The 26,213-nt window shown below is 35.7% G+C and overlaps 1 protein-coding gene across 2 annotated transcripts; it reads left to right on the forward strand.

Moving 5' to 3' along the window:
* The first annotated feature begins 9,793 nt into the window (after nt 1-9,793).
* Nucleotides 9,794-24,541, forward strand: LOC132286289 (uncharacterized). 2 transcript variants are annotated; one of them, XM_059788604.1, is made up of 6 exons: nt 9,794-9,938; nt 10,072-10,213; nt 19,709-19,869; nt 22,529-22,615; nt 22,896-23,054; nt 24,242-24,541. In XM_059788604.1, the coding sequence occupies exons 2-6, from the start codon at nt 10,087-10,089 to the stop codon at nt 24,338-24,340; spliced, it is 633 nt and encodes a 210-aa protein (XP_059644587.1). In that variant the 5' UTR covers nt 9,794-9,938; nt 10,072-10,086; the 3' UTR covers nt 24,341-24,541. The 2 variants fall into 2 exon arrangements, with proteins under 2 accessions (XP_059644587.1, XP_059644588.1); XM_059788605.1 differs by having other exon boundaries at nt 9,837-9,938; nt 10,077-10,213.
* Nucleotides 24,542-26,213: the final 1,672 nt, after the last annotated feature.

A 26,213-nucleotide genomic window follows, 5' to 3' on the forward strand; every position in this document is an offset into this window, starting at 1 on the left:
GAGCTTGTTCCGTGTTTGTTTAAAGCCTGCTCTACAAGTTTAAGAGCAGGCTCCCTTATATTCGTGAAATCTAGACATTTGGGCACTGTTTGGGACAATTTTGGTATTTTGAAATGTTTATGGGAATGTACTGAGGGTTTTAAATGTAATTTCATGGATTATTAAAACCTCATATGGTATAAATTACAACGATAGGCTAATGGATGGAATAATAGAAAAGTATACAACTTTGCATGTTGTTAATTGTTGGAAGGAAATTAATCGCTTAGTTTAATTTGGTGATTTAACGGATTATAGCATGAGTTTAAATCTTGTTTTAAATGCACAGTAAGGTTAATTATTTATCAGATTTAACCTATGCAGACTCTGGATTTTAATTGCTAAAATGTTTGTCTTTTTCTGTAATTACATGAGTTAAGGATTTGATGCTGAAATATTATACACTAATCTGCAATTACCTGGATTATGATTTTGGATTTTAAATTGTTGTACTATTATTTATGGTCTGTAATTTACATGGTATTGGACTTTAATTGCTGAATTATTATATTAAATTCTGTCAATTATCTGGATGTTGTGGATTGTATGCACCGGTATGGGACGGTGGCATACTAGGGATGGTTTAGCTCAAAATGTTAAGACCTACCCTATTGGATTAAAGGAAAGGATTGTAAAATATTGAATCCTAATTTTATCTAAGTCAGATCGACTGAGTAAGTTGAGTGGCTAACCGGATTAGGAATCTTATGTCAGATCAACAAAGAATTGAATGACATACTCTGGTTTTGGATGGACTTTAAATATATATGTTTATAGTACCACGATATGAACTTGAGTCTCAGAGTCAATGGTTAGGGCGCATATATGCAGTGGATACGAAGCTGGCTATGATAGGTACTCATGCCCACTTAGGTGCGTTTTGCATGTTACCTTCTATTCAGGTTGAAACCCCCTATATAATCCAGTGAATATCCTTAGTATGGATATATATACGTATGGACTAGATAGCTATTGATGAGATATCTAGGGTGTATCTGCGTATCGGGTCATTGTATGGATTGTAGTTAAATTAGAACTTGTTCGTGGGCCTGACCCACTCTTATATTTTTCAAGTATCAAACAATTCCAGTGTTAAGCTTGATCGTGCTGAGCAGAGACTATCATTCACCCTATTGACGACGTAAGGTTTCATTCCATATTTTAGATTTGGTTTTATTTCCAGTTATTTAATGTTCTTGGGATTTGATTTAGGGGTCCACTAGATGGATTCCCGAGTTGTACTCTTGGAGGTTTTGGAGAGTTGGATTTTATAAATCTTTAACTGTGGATGATTTTATATTTAGTATTTCTTTCAACTCTATTCTATTTCTTATTTCATTTTTATATTATATGTTCATTTTAAAATATTAATTGTTTGATATTCCCTCGGGTTTTGGGCTTGGGCCAGATCAACCCGTGTTTCGGATCTGAGGGGTATCACAGCATGACCTAAAAAGGAGCGAACCTCTCTCACCATTGAAGGTGGAGGTAATTCATAAATAAGCTCAACTTTTGCTTTATCAACCTCAATTCCCCTTTTTGAGATGACATGACCCAAAACAATACCTTCTTGAACTATTAAATGACTCTTTTCCCAACTAAGAACAAGGTTTGTTTCACGACATTTTTTAAGCATCAAATTTAGATTTTTGAGGTATACATCAAATGAAGACCAAAAGACAGAAAAATCATCCATAAAGACCTCAAGATACTCTTCCACCATGTTCAAAAAAATTAACATCATACACCTTTGGAATGTTGTGGGAGCATTGCATAAACCAAAAAACATCCGTGTATAAGCAAATGTGCCAAAAGGACAAATAAAGGTGGTTTTCTCTTGGTCTAAGGGGTCAACGGCTACCTGATTATAACCCGAATAGCCATCAAGGAAGCAATAATATTGTTGTCCAGCCAATCTCTCTAGAATTTAATTAATGAATGGCAAAGGGAAATGATCTTTTCTAGTGGCGGCATTTAATTTGCGGTAGTCAATGCATACATGCCATGAATTGGCGGTACGCTTAGAAATTGCCTCACCTTTTGCATTTTCAACCACCGTAATCCCTGATTTCTTAGGAACTACTTGAGTTGGGCTTGCCCATTTGTTATCATAGATTGGATAAATGATACCGGTATCTAAGAGCTTAACAACTTCCTTTTTAACCACTTCTTTCATGTTGGGATTCAATCTCCTTTGGGCGTCTCTAAAGGGTTTTGCATCCTCTTCCATAAGAATGCGATGCATATAAATAGAATGGTCAATTCCTTTTAGATCTACCACACTCCATCTAATAGCTTCCTTATTTTCTTTAAGCACATCCAAAAGAGAATTCTCTTGATCTTTTTCAAGATTTGAAGAGATGATGACTAGAAGAGTCTCTTTCGGGCCTAGAAAGGCATACTTAAGATCGGGAGGGAGAGTTTTAAGCTCAAGAGTGGGTGGAGACACCAAAGATAAAACCGGTGGAGTGCTAGAGAGTGGAGGAAGGGGTTCTTTTGGAGTTTTCCAAGGTGGAAAATCTAAACTTGCAACGGATTCCATTAATTCATTAATCTCACTCATTGATCCCTCATTGTCAAACCCACAACTTTCATACATTTCAAGGAGACAAAATTCAAGAGGATCCTCGGCTAAAAGAGATGAAAGATTGTCGTCGGTTGGTTTTTTTATAACCATTGAAGGAATGGACTCCTCCACAATCTCATCTAAGACATCTATGAGGCAACACTCGTCTTCATCAATGGGATGTCGACTTGCGTCGAATACATTAAGCTTAACCATCATGTTACCAAAAGAAAGGTCCATAACCCCAGATCTACAATTAATAGTTGCATTTGCGGTAGCAATAAATGGCCTTCCTAAGATGATTGGAATATGGTTAGTAAGATTAGCAACCGGTACGGTATCGAGGACCACAAAATCAACCGGGAAGTAAAACTTGTCAACCTTGATGAGAATGTCCTCAACCATGCCCCTATGAGTTTTAATGGATCTATCGGCTAATTGAAGCACCACCGAAGTTGGCTTTAACTCATTTAAGCCTAGTTGGACATACACGGAGTAAGGAATCAAATTGACACTCACCCCTAAGTCAAGAAGAGCTCTACGAACTTCATGGGTTCCAATTACACATGACTTAGTCGGAGCACCGCGATCTTTGAACTTAGGTGGAGTGTTATGTTGGATGATGGAGCTCACTTGCTCCGTAAGAAACACTTTTTTAGGGCCTTGTCCCTTGCTTTTCCTCTTTTGTGTGCAAAAATCTTTCAAGAATTTTGCATAAGGCGGAATTTGCCTAATTGCATCCAAGAGAGGAAGATTTATGTTGACTTGTTTGAAGACTTCCATCATGTCATAGATTTTTCTTTCTTGCCTCCCAAAAGGCGAAGTTTCTCTTAATGCATATGGAAATAGAGCTTTTGGCTCATAAGACCTTACAACTTGAGGAGATGATGAAGAGGGTTGTGAGTTCTTGATGGTGATATTTTCATCCAAGGAAGTAGGAATAGAATTGGGCACGGGACGGGTGTCAACTTTTAGTTGCACCGGTTCACTAACTTCACTTGGTTGTTCTACCCTATTGTCAACTTGCCTACCATTTCTCAAAGTGGTAATTACTTGCACTTGTTCTTGGGAAAGACATCCCGATGTAGAGTTTGCTTCCACAAAATGTTGGGCTTTAGGGTTCCTTTCGGGTTGGCTAAGCAATTTACCCATCTCTCTCGCATTCAATGCATTAGCTATCATCCCTATGTGGGATTCAAGCTTTGATATCGATTGAGAATGAGAATGCAACAAATTTGTATTCATTTCCAAACTACCCAAAGCCACTAAGACCTTATCTTCAAATGTGGAATTGCTAGAAAGTACATAAAGATGATTAGAGCTACTTTGAGAATTATAAGCTTGAGGATAAGATAAATGATTCATGCTTTGATGATAAAAAGAAGAAGGTGAAACAAACCCTTTTGAACCTCTATTTCTTTGATGAAGAGGAATGTATTGGTTTTGAAAATTTTTAGCTTGAAAAGGACTTGAATGTTCGTTCCACACCGGTACATAAGCATTTTGAAGAGGATGAGCAAATGCAGGATTGACTTGTTCATAGTGCTCATCAAGCACATGTCCATAGGGACAATTGGAAGTAGTATGTAATACACTTAAATAAGTCATGCATGGCTCACAAGAATGATGAATATGATTAAGAATAGGAAATGATTGGGTTGCCGGTTTTTTACTCAATAGAAATTGATCAAGTTTCTGAGTGAGAATTTTGACCTCGGCAACAATCTCCGTTGGACTCTCAATTTGACACACTTTTAAAATTTTCTTTTTGTTAATAGAATCATGACTCAACCGAGAAATGTAAGACTTATGCAATGAATTTTTACTCATTTTCTCAAAAAGGTGCCAAACATCATCTTCATGTTTTCCGAAATATGATCCTCCACATGAGGTATCAACAATGTCCTTATGAATGTCGGATAGACTTTCATAGAAATATTGAACAACTTGCCATTTAAGAATGCCATGGTGTGGACATTTCCTTAGCAAGTCATTCAATCTTTCCCAAGCCTCATGTAAAAGTTCTCATTCCCCTTGAGAAAATTCATGAATAGAAGTTTGCATAACATTGGTCAAACTTACGGGGTAAAATTTCTTTAGAAATTCATTTTGCATTTGAACCCAAGAAGTTATTGAATTTGCCCCTAAGTTGTTGAACCAATGTTTAGCCTTATTTTTTAGAGTGAAAGGAAAGAGAAGTAACCTAAGAACTTCCTCTGGGACATTCATGTATTTCACGGTGGAACATATCTCAAGAAATTCATCAAGATGTTTGTAAGGTTCCTCATCATTTAAGCCATAGAAAAGTGGACACATTTGAATTGTCTCGGGCTTAATTTCATAATGATTTGCCTCAAAATTAGGAAGCAAGATGCAAGATGGTGAATGATATTCATGAAGATTGTAATGATCACGAAGGATTATTAGAGGAATTGGAACTTGAGCTTTGGGAGGAAATTGGTTGAAAGGTGGGTGTTCCATGAAATTCGGGTCTACATAACCAAGATGACCCTCTAGATTTTCCATTAGAATGATGAAGGGTTGATTATGACAGCACAAAAATCAAGTAACATAACAACGAAATCAACTAAGCAAACACTTCACCCTTGCAACAAACAATCAATAAACAGCCTTCACATACATTGATCCCATACTCCCATGCTTTGAATAACATGCAAAGAAAAGTAAATTGCCTCCACGCGGGCTCATGATCTATCTATGAATTGAAAAACTTACCACCACGCGAGCTGATAATTTAACTAGAGATTAAGTTAGAAAGATCTCACAAAGGGTCCTTAAGCAACTTCAATTAAACTTTCAAGTTTCAAGCCTCGCTATGCTTTGCAAATTTTTAGATTTTAGCTCTTTATGTTTTTGCTTAGCTCACTTGGCTTCCTTGCTTCCTTTGCTTTTTAATTCCCTTTGCTTAACTCTCTTAGCTCAATGTACCTAGCCAATCAAGAACAAACACAATAAGAAACAAAAAAAAGAAAATAAAGTAAAGACACGATCAAAAGAGTACTAATTCCTATGTTTCCAAAACACGGCGTTGCCAATTTAAATCCCCGGCAACGGCGCCAAAAACTTGGTGTGTCGTCGCACTAACGTCTAAAAATGTGCAAAAGAGTGTGAGTGTGCAATGTGGCCAAGTTTTAAATTTATAAAAGCCACTACTACCTCTAACTAAAAATATAGCTATGGTGAGTAGGGATCGTCCCAAGGGATTATAGGCGTGCTTGCAATGGAAACAATGTATAGGGTTAGTAGGTCAAGTGATCAAAAGGTGGTGTGTTTGGTTGATTAAACTATAAGCTAAACTAAATAAGTTCAATGTAGAATAAGCAATTTAAATGAAATTTAGAGAAAACAAGAGAGTGAGGTCTTGGGCTCTAGAGGTCACCACTAAACATCACCATTTTAGACATTCATTGTATAATTAATGTGGGGAAACATGTGTTGTAATTTGAGAGTGTGTGATTGATTATTTCAACAAGCATGGATGACTAATTAAGCATATATTGTCTAAGCAACCTAGTGAATAGCACAATACATCAAACTAAGCCATTAATCCTTCCTTTAAGCTCAAAATCCAAACACATCACATGGTTAGAGAATAATACTACTTGCATTCATAAGTATGGAACATCAAATAACAAGCATGGATTGTCCTCCCATCTAACAACTAAGGCAACTACACTACAACTAAGCTAAGGGCATAAAAATTAAACTAAATAAATTAAGGGAAATGCACAATCCATCAAGACATGAGTATGAACCATCAAATAAACCACCATAGTATTCTATGCCTTGACAATCTCTAGATCCATAGCATCAACACATATAGACATGCATTAATAACACAAAAACTAGAGATAAACACATGAACATCTATTCTAGCACACATAGACATATGGATATAATGAAATGATCAATTGGAAGTATTAAACCACACAAATCATTAAATAAACAAGATTCATATATAAAATAAATGTCAAGATAAGATTACAACACAAATTCCCTCAAACTACAAAGCATTAGAGTCTAGAAGGCATGCTTAGGGCTAACTCTAGCCCCAAGAAGATGTTTAGCCACTCATTGAAATAGTCATCCAACCCTCAAGGGCTATCTCCATGGTAGGAATGACCTCCTTCTTGATGGAACCCTAGAAGAATGGAAGAACTCCCAAGAATGTGTCTCTAGCCTCTCATCCTTTCCTTTTTTTCCTTTCTAAGAATGTTTCTAAGTATATGTGTATTGAAGATCTTCCAAGCTTTGTGTAAAAATGGCTCAAAATCCTTATATAAGAGGCTCAAGTGTCACACCCAATGGTCTAGATTCGTTCACTAGGGGCCTTGCAATGATTGCACCATGAGACAACTTATAATGAGCTGGAATTTGATTTAAATCGCACTTTAGAGGGTTCTATTGATCAAATTATGTAGAGATCGATCGAACATTAGTGAGATCCATCGAACATTGGTGAAATCCATCGAATACTGCAGAGATCGATCATCTTTGGCGGCGCCTTTTTGAATAAAGACAAATCTCTGAGATATTTTGGGATATTTTGGGAAAGAGACAAGAGTGGTTGGTGTGGATAAGATCGAATATTTTCGATCAATCGAAGAATGGTTAGATCAATCGAATATAATGGAATCTTTTGGATAAGGACAAAGGCTTGGATCCATCTTGAAATGTCTAGATCGATATTGCTCTGATCGATCGAAGGAATATTGAGATCGATCGAACTTGCTGATTTCCACACTTTATTTCATTTTGCTTCCACTTTGCTCCTTTCATCCATTTAGCTTGGGATTGCTTATTTTAAGCTCTTATTTGGCTTAATTAACTTATTTTTAGGATAAGTACTTAAAAAGGGCAATAACATGAAATTAGTTTAAAACGGGAAAGTAAGATAGATAAAGGTCCTAGAATATCTAAGCTTAAGGGGTTTAATTGCGCACTTTTCAGCGCTCATCAATCTATTCACTCATCCGTCTTAACATAGGATTTCCTTATTATTGTTTTAGTCAGATATTATTTTATTTCAGTTGGATTTTGGATTACGGGTCCACATGATGGATTCCCAAGTTGTAATTTTAATTAATTACTGGTATCAGAGGATTTAGTTAATTAAGGATTTTTTATTGGATTAATTAATGAGGATTTATTATTTAGTATTCTTTCAGCTTTATTCTTTATTATTAAATCTATTTTGTATTCTGTGTTTGTTTAAATACTTTAATTATTCGATATTCCCTCGGGTTTAGGCTTGGGCCTAATCAACCCATGTCTCAAAGTCGAGGGGTATCACAACCACAACCCTGGACACAATCAATATCCCTGCAAAGGACGAGATCAAGATTCTATAGAGAATTCAAAACCCTAGGCTAGTCAATTTGTTAGGGTTTGGTGTTGATTCGAATGAGAGGAGATTAATTACAGTGGAGTTCATGCCAGGTGTGTCAAATCGGCGGCGGAGAAGAGGTCAGGATGTTCTCTGTGGTGGATGGCTTGAGAGTCGTGGAGAAGAAAGTGAAGTTGTCGATTTGGGATAATATTCCTGCACTTCGTCGACGTTGAGTAAATACAAATTAGTATATATATATATATGTATTATACATGGAGAAGATTTTTTTCCCCAATATAATATGGAGAGATAGAGTTGTGCTTGTTTAGAGAGAGAAAATGTATACACACAAAAATTAAAGTGTGATTGCCTTTGAGGGTATTGGGTAATTTGTAATTCAAAAATAAGGGTGGAAATGTCTTTACAATTATAGTAAGGGCAAATGTGATATTTCATACTAAAAAATGGCTAACATCATCAAAAAACGTTTTTGACCAGCATTGACCATCACCGGAAGGGGTAAAGTGTTACAATGGAGCTAACTTTGATGGAGGTTGGTGTAATTTTTGAAACACTAGGGGTACTATCTGTAATTAGACCTAACTTAAAGGGAGGTAAGTGATATTACCCCTAAAAATAATACACATTTTTTTTTGAAATATGAGTTGTATTTTGGGACATTCCAAAACAGAAGGATGGACAAGAATTTTGGGGGGAAGGGAGCATGTATATACTTTATTATTAAAATTTAAAATTTGTTAATCAAATTGTAATCTGTCGCACTTCAACACAACACATGGTATGATATTGTCTACTTTGGATCCGAGTCGAGCTCGTACAATTTTGCTCTTGAGTTTTACCCCAAAATGTCTCATACCAATTAGAGAGGGCACTACCACATATAAGTATTTCACCTTTCCCTTACCCAGTTGATGTGGGATTATGCGACCGTAGCTCGCCCAGTGCCTATTCACACTCGTCCTAGGTCGACACAATCATCCCCCTTAGGGATCTAACGTCTTCGTTAGCTATACTTCCGACTGGGTTAGGCACTGATACCATTTGTAATGTCCTATTACACTAGGCTTTGGGCCCGAACTCACACAATTTTGATATTGGGCTCTACCCCCAAAGGTTTTATACTTATTGAAAATAATACCACAATATATAAGCAATTCATCTTTTCCTTTTTCAGACTGTGTAAAATTATGCAATCTATAACTCGCCTAGCGTGATAACTGGCCAAGTACCCTGCCCACATAAGTCATCACATTTTCTCTGTTTAAGTTTCAATTTCCAAGCATTTCTTTATTTTTCTTGATGATTACGATCACAATACGAATTTTTTCGATATTATATGATTGTGTCTTAGATGATATCATTTACTCATCTTCTTTTTTTTTTTTTGGCAATTTAGTTTTTTTAATCAAATTAATATAAAAAGTGTAATTTAGAAATATTATAAAAAATTATATATTTATTTTAGAAACTTGTACTTTAAAATATACCAAAATTAGAAAATACACAAAAAAAAAAAGAAGTGACAAAATACTATGTAATCATTTTATTAAATTTCGAAATTTTTTGATCAGATAATATTGGTATCACTTATGAAGATCTATAATTACATTTTTTTTTAGTTTGTATACATATTAAAGCAATTAAAAATGTGTAGGTTTACGAATTAGGCCTGAGAATTCCGCCGATGTATCATTTTTGGTCACAATCAAGTAGTAGATACTTCATTTTGCACCTTTAATTTTCCGAAATTGACACAAAATTTAATTTCAAAACGAAATATGAAAAAATAATAATAATGAAAGAAAAAACGAAATCTGCCTGGTAAAAGATACTGTATTTAAGATATTTTTCTTTTTGGGAAATAAAAGGACAAGCCAAACCACTCACTCACCCCACACCAGTCACCACAAGAAACTCCATCCCAAAGCCAGACTCTTCCTTCCCAACTAGCGAACCGACAAAGTACTCTTCTACTTCAACATCCTCCTCTTTGTGTTTAATCCGACGCTTTTTCTCTGCTTTCTGTGTGGGTTTTTTTTTTTTTTTTTTTTTTTTTTTTTTTTTAATTCTTTCACATCATTCTCTTTGCTTGTAGTAGAGAGAAGCAGGTATGGTCTCAACACCATGTGTAAGTACAAATGGCAGCTTTCTTTGCAAAAGGGGTGAGATTTCTTTGGTGGGTACGCCTCTGCCCTTCTTCCAACGGAGGGCCAGGGCAATTGAAGATTTCATGAAAGGTCAGTCAGTTTGGGGTGTTAATAAATTTCTTGGTTTTCCATAAATTATTTATTTATTTTGTGGGTTTGTATAATTATGGAGTAATTCAGCTTTATTTCACGTATTTCACATCAATGAATTTTCTGCAATGGGTTTGTGGCTGCATTTCTTGAATAAAGGCATTAACCATTATCTAAAATGCTCAAAAATGGTCTATCTTTAATTCAAAATCTAGCTTCATGAGTTTCCACTACTTGCAACATGTATCAATGAAAGAATGCCTATAAACTACCTTTGTATTAAGGTTGATCACAGCCTTGTAGAATGATTTAGGAAAGGAACATATATCTAATGCATCTGTGAGTTTTCTTTGAGATTGGGCATGGGAATGTGTCACCTACTCTTAACAGTGAAAGAGCGCCAATTCCCAGTTCGTTAATATTTTGTGATTGTGTTCTCTTACTAATAAAGCTGCTAAACTCTTACTGAATGAAAGAGTGACCCTTTATTTGGATGATTAAGGCCATCGGAATAGGCCCTTAGCACCATACCAGATCTCGAGTGAAGGGCTTTCTCTCCTTTTTACCCCGAGGAGCACTCAGACTAGCAGACTAGAACGAGTCTCAGACAAGGCTAAGAAAACGCCAGTTTGGGGCTGGGATTTCTTTCCCGCTAGAAAGTGACATTTGAATAGAGTGTCAGTTCAGTTATGAATCCGATATAGATTGACCTTCATAAAAGACTTTATTTATGCTTGCTCATTGAATCCAAAAATCATTCTATTGAAGGGGCTAACTGTTCAGTGTTGACACGTGACCTAGAGGGGGTTAAACTGTCTTGTAGAATTTCTATTGTCAATCTATGGCCAATTTTAATTTAGTTTACCGATCACATGCATAAAAAATAAGCAAAATTTACAAAGAATACACAAAAATATTTGTGGGAAAGCCCAAATGGGAAGTTATAAAGGTCCTTGTACGATGAAATCTATCAACTCTGACAAGAAATAGTACAACTCAAGACAGTTACATTATTATTCAGATACACCAGCTCTTGATTTTCTTCCCATGTACGACGTATTTCATACTGCATTTTATATGTTGCTCGCCATGTCAACACATCTCCTCCTTGCAATCTACGTTTTGTTTGCAAACATAGCAGGCATGTGTAGCAAAGGCAAATCTCAGGAAGTATCAAGTGTGATTTGCCCTTGCCTTTTATAGCCGGCATGTTAATGCCCTTTTTAGCAGGAGTGTTAGATCCAAAAATTAACTAACGTTGTGCTATTAGCCCATTAGGTGATTTTAGTTTTCAAAATTTTAAGTTAGTTTTAGTTTAGTTTGTGTGTGCATGTCCTTTATTAGCTCTTAGCAGTTTAAGGAAGAATGTTTTTATCCCTATTAAGAGACTAAGAAATCGGATTGACACCCTAGGTTCTGACGTGCGATAGTATGCTAAGGCCTAGACTAAACCTAGAGGTGGGCATGAATAAGTCTTAATATTTTATTTAAAGACTTTTAACAGAAAATCAAATTGTAATAGATTGCATTGAAATTGAAATTTAACTAACAATCAAATATCATAGTGAAAATGAGCATAGTGCAGAATAGCAATGCACCTAAAGACACCAATTTTACGTGGAAAACCTCAAAGGAAAATTACCACAATACCCAGTTTAGATAGATAAAATGCATTATGAAGAAACTTATCAAAAATAGGAAAAAAAAAAAGAAAAAGAAAAAGAAAAAATCCATTATGAAGAAAGGTTTACAACCTAGCTATCATTTTTTAAATCCTAAAAACACCTAGTTACCTAAAATCCATATTCGCACCAGGTTTTCGTTCTTGGACTTTACTGCTGTCTATCTTTGAATCTGCTCCTCGTGCTTTGCCCTACTACTTGATCTCCTTTACTAGTTGTCCATACTCCAAGTTGTAGTTTTGTATGATTTGTTTGGTGTTGACCTCCTTAAAGCACTTCGATTGCAGATACTTCACATTAAAGAAAAACATTCACCATCTATTACGCAGTGAAGAAAACTAGGAATCAATTGCCTACTCTCAGTATACTTTTTTAAATGCCTCTCAATATGCATGTATATGTTTATGAAAGTTTAGGCATCTTTACACAGTGTTTTGAGGTTGAAAGGATTAGGGTTTTAAGTGTTTGAAATTTATTTGGAAACTTCCATCCACAGAGCTCAATCGAATACCTTTGATTGATTGAAGGAACCCTGCACTTTGAAAACGTAAGTTTTCCAATCTAAAGGCATTTTTATGCATTCAAAACATCTTTTTAGAGATCAAAACATGTAAGCCATGTGACCTATTATGAATAAATAATAATGATGTGATTACATGATTAGAAATTCTAATATGGTGAATGAGTTCTTGAGGGGTGAAATTACCTTCTTACCCTTGTAGAATCTTTGAATTCTCCCAAGTGTATTTGGACTAAGGTAACACATAATTAACTCAACCAACTTTTATAAAGCACAAACAAACTTGAAATTGAAAATTACAGATTACAATATTTACCAACGTAAGTCCTATTGACCTAATAGCCAATTAGCCATTGCCCCTCGTTAGTTTATAGACATATGTTACCAAATTTTAGGCTACCTAACATTTTGTGGTAATATTAGGTAAACTGCCTGACATTGTAATGTGAGGCTACCTAACTTTGTATTAGGTATGCTGCCTAATATTGTAGGCAGCATAACTTTGTGTTGTAATGTTAGGTAGGCTGCCTAACATTGTAATGTTAGGCTTCCAAACCTTTCAACTTCATGCCTATAAATAGGCTTATAATCATGTTGTATTACCAGCAATAAATTTACAGCAATTACATATTATTCTGTTTAGCGGTCTTCATAAACATATAGCCACCATCTATGTTTGGCTGCATCGAATGAACTAGCCATGACATAGTCATGACGTTATTGGCTAACCATTGTGGATATGTCTTATCTGACATTGCTGGCTCCTTCTCAAAACCACTAATATATCCAATCTTACCTTTGCCACCAATGAACATACTGGCAGATTGTGCCCAAATTAAATAGTTGGAACATCCAACTTCACTGTAGTAATTTGAAGTCCTGGATTTTCTGATGAGTTGGTGTGGAAAATGGCACCACCACCCACAGAATTTGAGTCATCTGAAGATCCAGAATATGCCATTCTTTATCACAAGCTAATTAAACAATTTCAATACCACCACAAACAGTTGTCAACTAGTAAAAAAAATTCTTCTCAGACCACAAATAATAATATGCCTTCTCAGACCAATAAAAAAAACAGAATTTTGTTAGGAGCGCTGCCCATTTACGTAAAGCCGGACAACCTCCTTCTCACTATTTTGAACCCCTCTTAAGCTTATACGAATTTAATCAAGTCCTTCTAGGTGGCGGAGACACAAAATATCAAATTACCTAATCCTAGAAGAGTGAAATATGGACTTAAAAAACTTAGAAATAAAATACCTAGGGCTGCAAATGAACCGAGCTGTTCATGAGCAGCTCGGGCTCGGCTCGCAAAGGGCTTGGCTCGGGCTCGGCTCGCTAAGGGCTCGGCTCGGACTCGTTCATTAAGCAAATGAGCCGAGCTCGAGCCTAATTTCTAGGCTCGTTTAGTAAACGAGCCGAGCCCGAACAACATTAGGCTCGGCTCGTATGGGCTCGTGAACAAGGCTCGTATAAGGCTCGTTTAAGTTCGTGAACAAGGCTCGTATACGGCTCGTTTATTAGTCATTTATAAATTCTTGATCCAGCCCATATGTGTGAGTCCATTACAATTATATATGATAAGCCCATTTGAAAACCAACTACAATCTAAATAACAAAGCCCAAAAAATAATGGCCCATATTCATTTTAAAGACCCAACCCATTTAAGTTTACAAACAAACCTTATTCTACTTTCATTCTCTACCACAATTCACAAATGAAGCAGCGGCAGCCCTTTCATCTTTCCTATTCTCTTCTTTCCTTCTCTGCAACGATTCTGAAGGTATGTATATATATATATATAGATCTATAACTTTGATATATATATATATGATATATTTGTGTTATATATATACACTAACCTGCTTTGTATTATATATACTTGTATATATGTGTGCTGTGTATATATAGGTGTTGTGTTCTGTGTGCGCTATATATGTGTGTGTGCTGTGTATCTAATTAAAGAAGCAAGTAGCAAACCAGCTAGCTATTCTAAAGGTTGATTTCACTTTCAAGGGCTACTTTGATGACTTCCATCTATCTACACGAATCTGTGTTGCTCTTTTTACCTTAAAAAAAAAAATTGCTTTTTTAATGGTTTTTCATTTATTCTGATATTTTTGTTCGGCTATTTAGGCAAGCTTGAGAGCTGAGAGCCTCCCCAATATGTGCGCAGACGAGCCCGAATCGAGCCGAGCCCGAGCTCGTCGATTTTCTAACGAGCCGAGCTTGAGCTTGGCTATTCTAGGCTTGCCCGAGCCCGAGCACCTCCCTGATTGTGGCGAGCCGAGCCCGAACATGCCAAAGCTCGGCTCGGCTCATTTGCAGCCCTAGAAATACCTGCCTTTTTGTTACAAATCAGCAGCTATAGAACCATATGCAGGTAGCTTCACAATCTGTTGACAAATAGCTTAAGATAGCTTGTTTCACAATTTGTTGCTAACAACCTTAAATGACTCTGATACCAAGAAGAATTATATGATAGAATGGAAGAAATATAAGATAGGAGAGAAAACAGAATAAATGTAATTGCGGTAAATTTATTGATTGTAATACAATATGATTAGAAGCCTATTTATAGGCATGAAGTTGGAAGATTAGGCTGCCTAACATTACAATGTTAGGTAGCCTACCTAACATTACAACACAAAGTTAGGCTGCCAAACATTACAGTGTTAGGCAGCTTGCCAAACATAAAGTTAGGTAGCCTCACATTACAACTTTTTTATTTTATAAGTAAACAAAAACTATCATTAAAATGCTTAAAAGGGGAGCGAACCCGGTACAAGAAAAGCAAAGGACACCATAGGCGCAACTACAACTTCAAGTTGTCAACAAAATCCAAAAGGTTATCCATAGATGAACAACTTTTCCCGTTGACCCAAAAGAAGAGAGAATGTAAAATATTCAATTTAATAGCCCAAACAAAAGACTCCTCGCCTTCGAAGGATCTCCTATTCCTCTCACACCACAACCCCCACCATAAACAAAGAGGAGTTACCCTCCAAGCGTCTCTAACTCAGTTGCCCACTGGCCGCCTTCCCCAAGCCTCTAACATCTCCATCGTGGTCCTTGAAGCAACCCAATCCAACCCCAAAACAATCATGAACATGGACCAAACATCTGATGCCACTGGGTAGTGCAACAAAAGATGGTTTACAGATTCACCCGTCTTCTTGTACATACAACACCAATTAATTGCAATTTGGCATCTTCTTCTAAGATTATCCAGTGTAAGAATGCTACCAAGTGCCGCTGTCCACGTGAAAAAAGCCACATTAAATGGTGTTGTCCTCCAAACAGCCTTACAGGAAAAATAGTGCTTAACAATTCCGTAAGGCTTCGATAAAACGACCTCAACTCGAACACCCCTCTAGAAGCTCCCATCCACACCATCTCATCCCTGCCTTCGCCCTCCACCACTTGCCTATAAATTAAAACCATTAAATCTGTAATTTCCAGAAGCTCCCAATCATTGAAGTTTCTATGAAATCTCACATCCCAAGTTACTCTCTCATTATTAAGCCGATAATCTGCAACCATAGCATGCTTATCCACGACAATCCTAAAAAGGCAAGGAAACTTATGAGCCAACACAACATCCCCACACCACAAGTCCTTCCATAACCTAACATGATGACCATTCCCAACTCTAAACTGTATCTGCTTGGAGAACTCATCCCATGCCCTCCGAATACCTTTCCATGAAGCCATGCCCGTTGGTGATGTCACAACTCTAGTTTTCCAACCTCTCTCCTCTTCCCCAAAATGATATGCAATAACACGCCTCCAAAGCGCAGACACCTCTCACACCCAAATCTCCACAGCCACTTACCCAGCAAAACTTTATTAAACAACTCCAACTTACGAATCCCCAAACTGCCTTTTCTAATAGGGGTGCAAACTTTCTCCCATTTCATTAGGTGGTACTTGAACTCCTCTCCGATGCCGCCCCACAAAAAATTCCCTTGAATCTGATTTAGTCTATTAACCACTGTAGTAGATATCGGGAATAGGGACATAAAATAGGTAGGAAGATTAGAAAGAGTGCTTTGCAGCAAATCCTATTAACTAAGCATGTAGTGGTTGATCAACACTTTATTCGAGAGAAAATCAACTCTGGTCAAATAGCACTCTGTTTGTCACTACCTCTCAGCAATTGGTTGATATTCTTACTAAGGGAGTTAACAAGACTTTGTTTAAGGATGCATTATCCAAGTTGGGCGTCTCAGATATCCACCCGCTAGCTTGATGGGGAGTGTTGGATGTTGACATATGTTACCAAATATTAGGTTACCTAACATTATGTGGTAATGTTAGGTAGGCTGCCTAACATTGTAATGTGAGGCTAGCTGACTTTGTGTTAGGTAAGCTACCTAACATTACAATGTTAGATAGCCTAACTTTGTAATGTTAGGTAGTCTAACTTTGTGTTGTAATGTTAGGTAGACAACCTAACATTATAAATAGGTTTCTAATCATATTGTATTACTAGCAATAAATTTATAACAATTACATATTATTCTATTTAGCAGTCCTCATAAACATATAGCTAACAACTATGTTTGGCTGCATTGAATGAACTATCCATGACATAGTCATAGTGGTATTGGCAAACCATTGTGGATATGCCTTATTTGACATTGTTGGAACCAGTAATATATCCAAGCTTACCTTTACCACCAATGAACATACTGACAGATTGTGCCTAAATTTAAAATTTTGGAACCATCCAACTTCACTGTGGTAATTTGAAGTCCTGGATTTTTTGAGGAGTTGGTGTGGAAAATAGCACCACTACCCACAAAATTTGAGTCATCCGAAATACCAGTAGATGACCCGGAATTTGCCATTCTTTACCACAAGCTAATTAAACAACTTCGAAACCACCACAAACAGTTGTCAACTAGTAAAAAAAATGTCTCCTCATACCACAAATAATAATGTCTTCTCAGACCTTTAAAAAAAACAGAATTTTGTTAGGAGCGCTGCCCATTTACATAAAGCCGGACAACCTCCTTCTCACTATTTTGAACCTCTCTTAAGGTTATGCGAATTTAACCAAGTCCTTCTAGGTAGTGGAGACACAAAATATCAAATTACCCAATCCTAAAAGAGTGAAATATGGACTTAAAAAACTTAGAAATACCTGCCTTTTTCTTACTAATCAGCAGCTATAAAACCATATGCATGCAGCTTCACAATCTGTTGACAAAGAAGCCTAAGATTTCACAATTTGTTGCTAACAACCTAAAATGGCTTTGATACCAAGAAGAATTATATGATAGAAAGGAAGAAATATAAAATATGAGAGAAAACAGAATAATATGTAATTGATGTAAATTTATTGATAGTAATACAACATGATTAGAAGCCTATTTATAAGCATGAAGTTGGAAGGTTAGGTAGCCTAACATTACAGCACAAAGTTGGAAGGTTAGGCAGCCTAATATTACAATGTTAGGCCTGCCAAACACAAAGCTAGGTAGCCACACATTACAATGTTAGGCAACCTACCTAACATTACCATACAATGTTTGGTAGCCTAATATTTGGTAACATATGTCTTAACATCTAACACTTTATTGTGACAATAAGTCTGCCATTAGCATTGTAGCAAATCTTGTTTAGCATGACAGGACTAAGCATATAGCGGTTGATCGACATTTCATTCGAGAGAAAAATAACTCTGGTCAAATATGCACTCCGTTTGTCACTACCTCTCAGCAACTGGCTGATATTCTTACTAAAGGCGTCAACAAGACTTTGTTTGACGATGCATTGCCCAAGTTGGGCGTCTCATATATCCACTAACCGTAATGTTAGGCTGCCTAACATTGTAATGTTAGGTTGCCTAACCTTCCAACTTCATGTTTTTAAATAGGCTTCTAATCATGTTGTATCACTATCAATAAATTTACAGCAATTACATATTATTATGTTTTCTCTCTTATCTTATATTTCTTCCATTCTGTCATATAATTCTTCTACTATGAATATTTTCACTCCATTTTTATAATATGTGAAATCGCAAAGTAGAGACGTGTTGGTCAAAATAGGTAGATTAGTGGTCACAAAAGAAGGTAAGAGATGGAGAGGGAGATAAAAATAACATGGGATGAGATTATTAAAAATGGCTTTTAAAAATTAAATATAGTAGGTGAAATGGCATGGAATAGGAAATATTAGAAATAAAGATGTCATGTGGCCGACCCCATTCATATGGGATTAAGGGAAGGATGATGATGATGATGATGATGATATGAGTATTCTTTACTTCTGTGTATTAGGTTGACTAGTATCTCCCCTTCCTCACAAAGAGAAGGATGAGAATTTAGTTCCAATTGGAAATTGTGTGCGCGCATCTTATTTCCTGACATAAAAAGAAAAAAATGAAACCTTTTGAAAAAATTGATCAGGGTGAATTGGTCAAGTACACAGAATTCCAGTAACTGTATAAGTGAGGAAGAGTGATGTGTTCCGCATTGATAATGCTAGGTAAAAGGGAAGACCAAGATCAATTTTTTTTTGAAATAGTAAGAAATAAATATAATAACATTTATATAACTGGGGTTATAGTCCTAAAAGAGTGGAACGACCGATCATGATCTATGTAACCAATCTCAAGTAGGTGTGAAAAAGGCTTGTTGAGTTGAGTTGAGTATATATGGATATCATCTAACTGAAAAAAGAAAAAAATAAAAAGAGAAGAAAAAGAAAAAGAAAAGAAAAGAGTGAATTTCTTTCGAAAATAAATATACCTGGATCAACTAATTTGGAGGGGCGAAGAGAAGATAAATATCATGCCTAAGCTAAACTCTCACTTTCAAGTAGTGCCCCTTAGTTGTTGTTGACAATTTCTTTAACTACTATAACTAAGTTTGTTGAGTGAGCTAAATCTGAATGTGTACCCATTTTTGAGTGCATATAAGAAGTGTTAATTTATGATCCTGGACGTTTTGGAATTATCTGTAAAAATGGTATATTACAAATACACCTGTTTGACACTTTATGTCAAATTTACATACAAGGACATTGGATAAATTGTACGGAATATGCATTAGCAATGTCTCATTAAGTTCTATAATGTTACTTCATTCATTTGGAAACATATAGGCATGGTGCACACTTCAGTCAGTCGTCATTAATGTTAATCAGGAAAGGAAAATTGTTTGTAGAACCACCCCTGAAATATCTATTAGGAGGATTTGTGATGTAAATCTGATTCCCTTGCTTATAAATAATGCCTTTCTAACTTTACTTTTTCTTCTGATTTTGTTATGTTACAGTAAGAGTTACCTCCCAAAGTTTTTGTACGAAGCAGATGTTCCCATTCTTGAGGAATGGATACAATAACTTTGGATCAAAGAAGGTGACTTTTACAATCCCTAGGTGCAGCGGTTCCTCAAACTCCAGTAGCAGCGAAGATGAATCCTCTCCCCGGGTCAAGGCATGTCTAGGCAACTATTGATGAATGAAATTAGCAATTTAGCATTTTTTTTTTGTCTCTCTTCTGCACCATGCATGCAAAGTCTGCCCACATGTAATCATCTGGAAGAAAGGTTCTTTAGTATGTTTTAGTTATATAAATGGTTTAGATGTTATACTAAAAAATATTTAAATTGTTTAATGTACAATATTTTGATTCTTATATGACAATGTACAACTTAAGAATGACAGAATGTATTCTTTTAATTGCACATTGTGCAGAAGTATCCTATATTATGTACTATGGCTATGTTTAGGGATTTCCTCTTTTTTGTGTGTGGAGCCTGGGGTGAAAGGGAGGGGGTTGAATGTAGTAGAAAATCTAAGGGTAAATTGCATAAAACCCCACTGAACTATTCTCTTTTTCTCAAGAAACCCCTCTGAATTACTATCTAGACAGTTAACCCCCTAAACTATCCAAATTTTTATAGAAACCTCCCAATCGTTAAAGCTCCATTGAATTATTAACGTTAAATTGCGGAGTGAATATCATGTGACCAAAGATAAATTTAAAATGACAAGAATGGCCTTATTATTGTTAGTAAAATAAATAATTTTTAACCCCCAAATTCACATCAGCTTCCTTTGTTCACAAACCCTAACACATTTCTTTTTTATTTTTTATTTTTTATTTTTTATTTATTTTTTATTTTTTTATGATAAGTCGCAAACCCTAACACATGAATCCTTTGGTTGATGTCAACTGAAATTAGAACACAAAGACAATAATATTGGTCCTCCAAAGAAAGATATATACATAAATATATGTATATATAAGCTAGAGAGATCAACCATATATATATATATATATAGGTACCAAAGGAGAATAATTAACTTCTGTTGCTGTGAGAAGCAGACCCAGGATTGAAACAATTTATTTATATGTATATTTTTCACACACACACATATATAAAGGTACTGAAGTGTGTTATTAAAATTAAGGGTGAAGAAATTTCAGAATATAGGAGTGGGGGAGGGATAAATCTTGTGGGTTTAGATTGAGACGGTGAAGTTTGGTGTTTGATTTGAATTATGGTTGGTGTTATTTGTGATAATAAGAAGTGGAGGAGGGAGAAATCTTGTGGTAATGGACATTGATTTTAAACATGCTCCACATGTTCAACAGTTTGCTCAAGAGAACATTTATAATCAAAACAATCATCCCTAATTCCCCATTTCATCTTCTTCGCCTCTCTCTTGCTTGCCGGTACTGGACTCTGCATATGAACTCAAACTAATTCCCAGCTCCCATTTTCCACCAATATTGTTGACCCTCTGGCCTCTAGGTAAGTTTGTATGCTTGTAAGTCCTTAGTTTGGTGCATTAGATTTACGCTGCTGCACACCCTTGACTTGAGTACCTCCTCTGGTCACTATAATTGCTTCTCTGCTCCCTTGACTACGGACTGTAATTTCCCTTGACTTGAGTACCTCCTCTGGTCACTGTAATTGCTTCCCATATCCCATTTTCCACCAATATGGTTGACCCTCTGGCGTCTGGATAAGTTTTTGTGCTTGTAAGTTCTTAGTTTGGCCTCTAGTGGAGGCGCATTACGCTGCTGAACGCCCTTGACTTGAGTACCTCCTCTGGTCACTGTAATTGCTTCTCCACTCCCTAATTCCCCATTTCATCTTCTTCACCTCTCTCTTGCTCGCCAGTATTGGACTCTGCATATGAACTCGAACTAATTCCCAGCTCCGATTGTCCAACAATATGGTTGACCCTCTGGCCTCTTTCCCCAAGAAACCTATATATATCGTCGATATATATATATTTTTATATGATCATATCTAACAGTTCATCATAGTATTAGGGTTCAATTGCTTGTTTGGTTTCTTCTGAACCTATCAGCCCACCATGGACGACAACGTGACCTTGAGGAGAGAGATGGTGCGAAAGGTGGAGATTGTGCATTCAGCTCCTTCGTTGCTGTTAATGATGATGCTAAAATGCGCCAAAAGTGTTGGTCAACTGGGTTGTGTTTGGCATTTTTCCTGCTGCCACTCTCCTTGTTAATGGGCAAAACAGTAATTTTAGTTTTTCCGCAACGGCAGTTTGATGTTTTGTCCTTAAGTGTATTTCTGTTAGTTTGGGAGGGCAGTTTGTACTTCAGGGGGTATTTGAAATCCGCTGATTGTTCAGGGGAGTTTTTATGCAATTTACCCAAGACCTAATGAGCCGTAAGTCAATAAACAATGATATTGACCATTTTCCATTCAGCTTTTCCTTCACCTCATAAGATAAATTTCTTTTATTTCAAAAGACTTTGATTTGTTAGGCGGTTTCTCTTAGTTGGCTAATATATTGACTGCCAAATAACGGTTCTTTGGTCCTCTCTGCAACCGAAGTGCCATAGGCTGATGATATTTAGTCTTTTAAGCTTCTGTAGATTATACAAATGGATTACTTATGGCAGTACTTTAGTAGACATTGATAGCTGAAAATTTTAGGAAAATGAATATTTGCTCTAATCGTGTTGCAAAGTTGCTTGAATCTGCAACTCTAAAACTGAGGTACTGATACAAATGCTATATTATTTTTGTTTTCTTTGTGTGTTAGGACTATTTACTCATCAACTCTTTGATTTAGCCAGTCAAATCTGAAACTTATTCCTACTGCAGGCACCTTTTGGATATTCAAGGAAGGATGTTCTGTTGATTGGACTTGGAGTAACCGTTGCTGGCATTGGATTGAAAAGTGGATTAGAGGTTCCCTGGATATCTTCTCTTATCCATTCTTCCAAATTCTTTTTAGCATCAAACTCTTTTTCTTTTAATTCCTACTCCATTTTTATACATGAAATAGAGTTATTGGTTACAAAACTCCACAAATTTTCTAGACCAATTGTTTGGTGATGTGTGGAAGAATGTATCTGGTATTAGAAGTTATTAAATGATAAAGAAAAGAATTGAAGAGACTGTGTCAGCAGAAAGTATAAATTGGTGACTGCATAATCTAATATTGTTCTTGTTTTGATGCTTCTTGTAGTATGTTGGTGTTGATCCCTTACAAGCTGGGAATGTTGTTCAGTTGGTGTTGGTTTTGGGTCTAACAATTGGATGGATTTCTACATACATCTTTAGAGTTTCAAATAAGGAAATGACATATGCTCAACAGTTACGTGACTACGAAAACAAAGTCATGGAGGTATAGTCATTTAACATAATCTTCTGTGCTGAATATTGCATGCTTAGTCATATTCATTTTTTACTGCACCCAAATGTTGCATGCATATCTAATTCAATATGTGGTGCACGAGTGGAAAAAGAAACTTTATTTTATCTGTGTGCTAAGTTTTGAATGTATTACCTCTTCGATTTGTTGGTAGAATGATTAAAGCAAGCAACATGGTGGCACTTTCCTTTTCCCAGAATATGGGATTCACCATCTCTTGGTAGTCCCCTACTTATAATTAATTGGAAGAAAGAATATATAGAAGAAGAATCCATATACAGCCTGGAAATATTTTAATTTCTTTCTTATCATCTGAGAAGCACAGGCACTTCTTTAAGGGGTGCCATGGCAGTATCGAACACGTGTGGGACACAACTCAATGTCCAAAATGGCTAGAAGTGTCTTGAAATTTGAATTTTTTTTTTTGGGCACGACTAGGACACGGCATGGATATGTCGGGGATACAACATGGACACAAGAACATGTTTTGGACACTTTTAAGACATGATGGGGTGGTTCTGTAATTATTTTGTTTTAGAAGAATGTGATTGCAATGCAATTTTAAAATATAGTTCGAGTTAATTAAAAATAATAATGTAAAATTATAGAACAACATTAAGTAGCATCTACCTTTTAAGCTTCAAATTAGTGATTTCATTCATGATAATATGAATAAAATGAGTAAAAATTATTATATTTTATATATAATAATATATTACGTTATTATTTTTTTATGTATCCATGCCCGTATTCGTGTTCTAACTCTTTGAGATTTTCCACATCGTGTGTCCGTATCATGTTGTACCCGTGTCCGTGCTTCCCGCTTATCATACATCTTGTAATAGAATCTCCATTGATTTTGTAGGATATCAGTTTTTGTTTAAGATAGACAGAATATCTTATTAAGATGATACTGGTTTTTTATGTTGTTCGAAGTTGTTAAAATACATCCAGTGATTTTAGATGAACGATGTGGAAAGTTGATCAAGTTTTGCAATTGTTCTAATTTTCCTTTGTGCCCCCATCTTCCTCTTTCTGAAGCTCAAATTAGTCGACCATATCTGATCTCGAAAGCTCAAAACTAACCATTTTCTGGATAATGTGGTTTCTGCAATACAGAATTGGGTACTAAATTTCTATTTTTTCCCCTAATTTTGCAGAAACGATTGGAGGGTTTAACAGAAGCAGAGTTAGAAGCGTTGCTTGAGCAGGTGGAGGAGGAGAAGAGGGGGCTGGCTAGTGGCGAGAAGGTCAACTAAAAGCTCACTTCAGGTTTCTTTATATTCCATCAATACACATTGTCACAGTGATTGAAGAACATGCCAGAATGTGTAGATTAGGTATTGTACAGAATTACCATATGCTTATTTGAACTTGCCAATATGATATAAAATTGTTTATGTATAGAAATTTATCCTTTTGGGTGCTGTTGAACCACTTAAAAATGCTTTTATTTTAAATGTGTTGGGTAATCAGGAAAGTACTTTTAAATGGTACAAATTTTGGTTAGTAGAGCTTTTGCATTAACTAAAAATTTCAAATTTCTAAAATTGATGTCTAAGTAGATATTTTGTGTTTTAGGAAACCATTTCTCCTTGTGCCACTTTATTTTTTGTAAGCGATGCCAATATAACCTAATAAAGCAATCATGTGCCTCTTTGAAAAGTCAATAGAAAACTTTGGTGTCATTAAACCTTGAGAATGCATGCAACTCTGAGTTCAACTCTAATGTCACGTCAGATCATCAAATCTCGAGAAGCTTGAGTTTGAGGAAAATTATAATGTCATGTTAGGTCACCAAACCTCGAAAGTGCAACTCTCGAGTTTAAAGAAAACTCTAACATTATATTAGGTCATTAAATCTCAAGATCACTCTAATCTCAGAACAGGTTAAAGTTGTTGAGCACATAACGAGATATGATAGGGTCTTCTGGTACACTTAAAATTAACATTTGGGGCACTTGGAATGATGTTTGATGGGTTGGATGAGAAGTCATCAAATGCCCAACACAAGTAATAAAGCCTAGCCAACGAATTGGTTACATCACACTAAGATATGGTGAAAGGAAGGAATTGTCCCCTTGGGTGTCCGGAGGAATCGTGACCTACGACCCTAGGTACCAGGTGAGGACCAAGCAAGTCGAGCTCTACAAAATATTATCTAAGGAATCTAAGATTATAAATAGGATCACCAAGGCAAACATTAAAGGCAAGTGAATTTACACAATAACTCACATTGCATCAATGATTTGTCACAGAAACAAACATCTCTACCTTCACCGTAAATCTTATTGGCAGGTTGTCTACTTCTCCTCATTGGATCGTATCATCTCTCTGGAAGTCTCTCAATTGTGTTTGATATCTCCATTTATTTACAGTTTATCAAGTGCTATTACAATCCTTTTATATATTTTCATAAAGACAATTATATATCTTCTTTTATAAAGCTCTACTATTATCAAATATGGTAACACTCCATTAAAGTGCATTATTGTAAAATTAGTAATAGAAATATTTTAAACAATATTGCTACTAAACATATTAAAAAGTACTTTTATCATAAAATAAAAAAATAAAAAAAAAATACTTTTGTATAATGTATCACCAACCATAATTTTACTAAAGGCAAATTTGTAACAACTTGCCTTGTTAATATATATATATACATATATATCAAAATTGTTTTGTTTATTACAAGAGCAACACAAAACTAGTGAAAGTTATGTAAAAATCCAATATTCAAGGTTAGACGTCCAAAAAGTCTAAAATAGTGATATAATTTTTGTCAAATGGATGAAGTTTCTTCCAATTGCTTCTCACTCTCTACTTTCCAACACAAATGTTTATTGCTATTATATCCATTAATTTTATTTTTTTGTATTATATACTTACAAAATTTTAAATTTGTCCACACTAAAATTAAAAAAAAAAAATTGACAATTGCCCTCCTCGTACTACATAAACCGATTTCTTAGTCCAAGTGGACTCTTATCAACCTCTAAAAAGAATAGATTTTTACCATTACGAGTTTATCGTTTTCCTTAATTTAACTATTCATAAAGTACTTTTATTTTTCAATAACATAAAAGGTAGAGGGGAATTAGCACACAAGCAAGCAACTTAATAAATGTT

Source organism: Cornus florida, unplaced genomic scaffold (genome assembly GCF_030987335.1).
Source record: "Cornus florida cultivar Cherokee Brave unplaced genomic scaffold, ASM3098733v1 CherokeeBrave_3.0.0_Hap2_Chr11, whole genome shotgun sequence".
In the NCBI taxonomy this organism is placed as follows: domain Eukaryota; kingdom Viridiplantae; phylum Streptophyta; class Magnoliopsida; order Cornales; family Cornaceae; genus Cornus; species Cornus florida.

Coding starts and splice junctions, on each gene's coding strand:
- LOC132286289 (XM_059788604.1), top strand. CDS start 10,087: ATGGTCTCAACACCATGTGTAAGTACAAATGGCAGCTTTCTTTGCAAA. Junction 19,870..22,528: donor AATCCTCTCCCCGGGTCAAG/GCATGTCTAGGC, acceptor TTCCTACTGCAG/GCACCTTTTGGATATTCAAG. Junction 22,616..22,895: donor GATTGAAAAGTGGATTAGAG/GTTCCCTGGATA, acceptor TGCTTCTTGTAG/TATGTTGGTGTTGATCCCTT.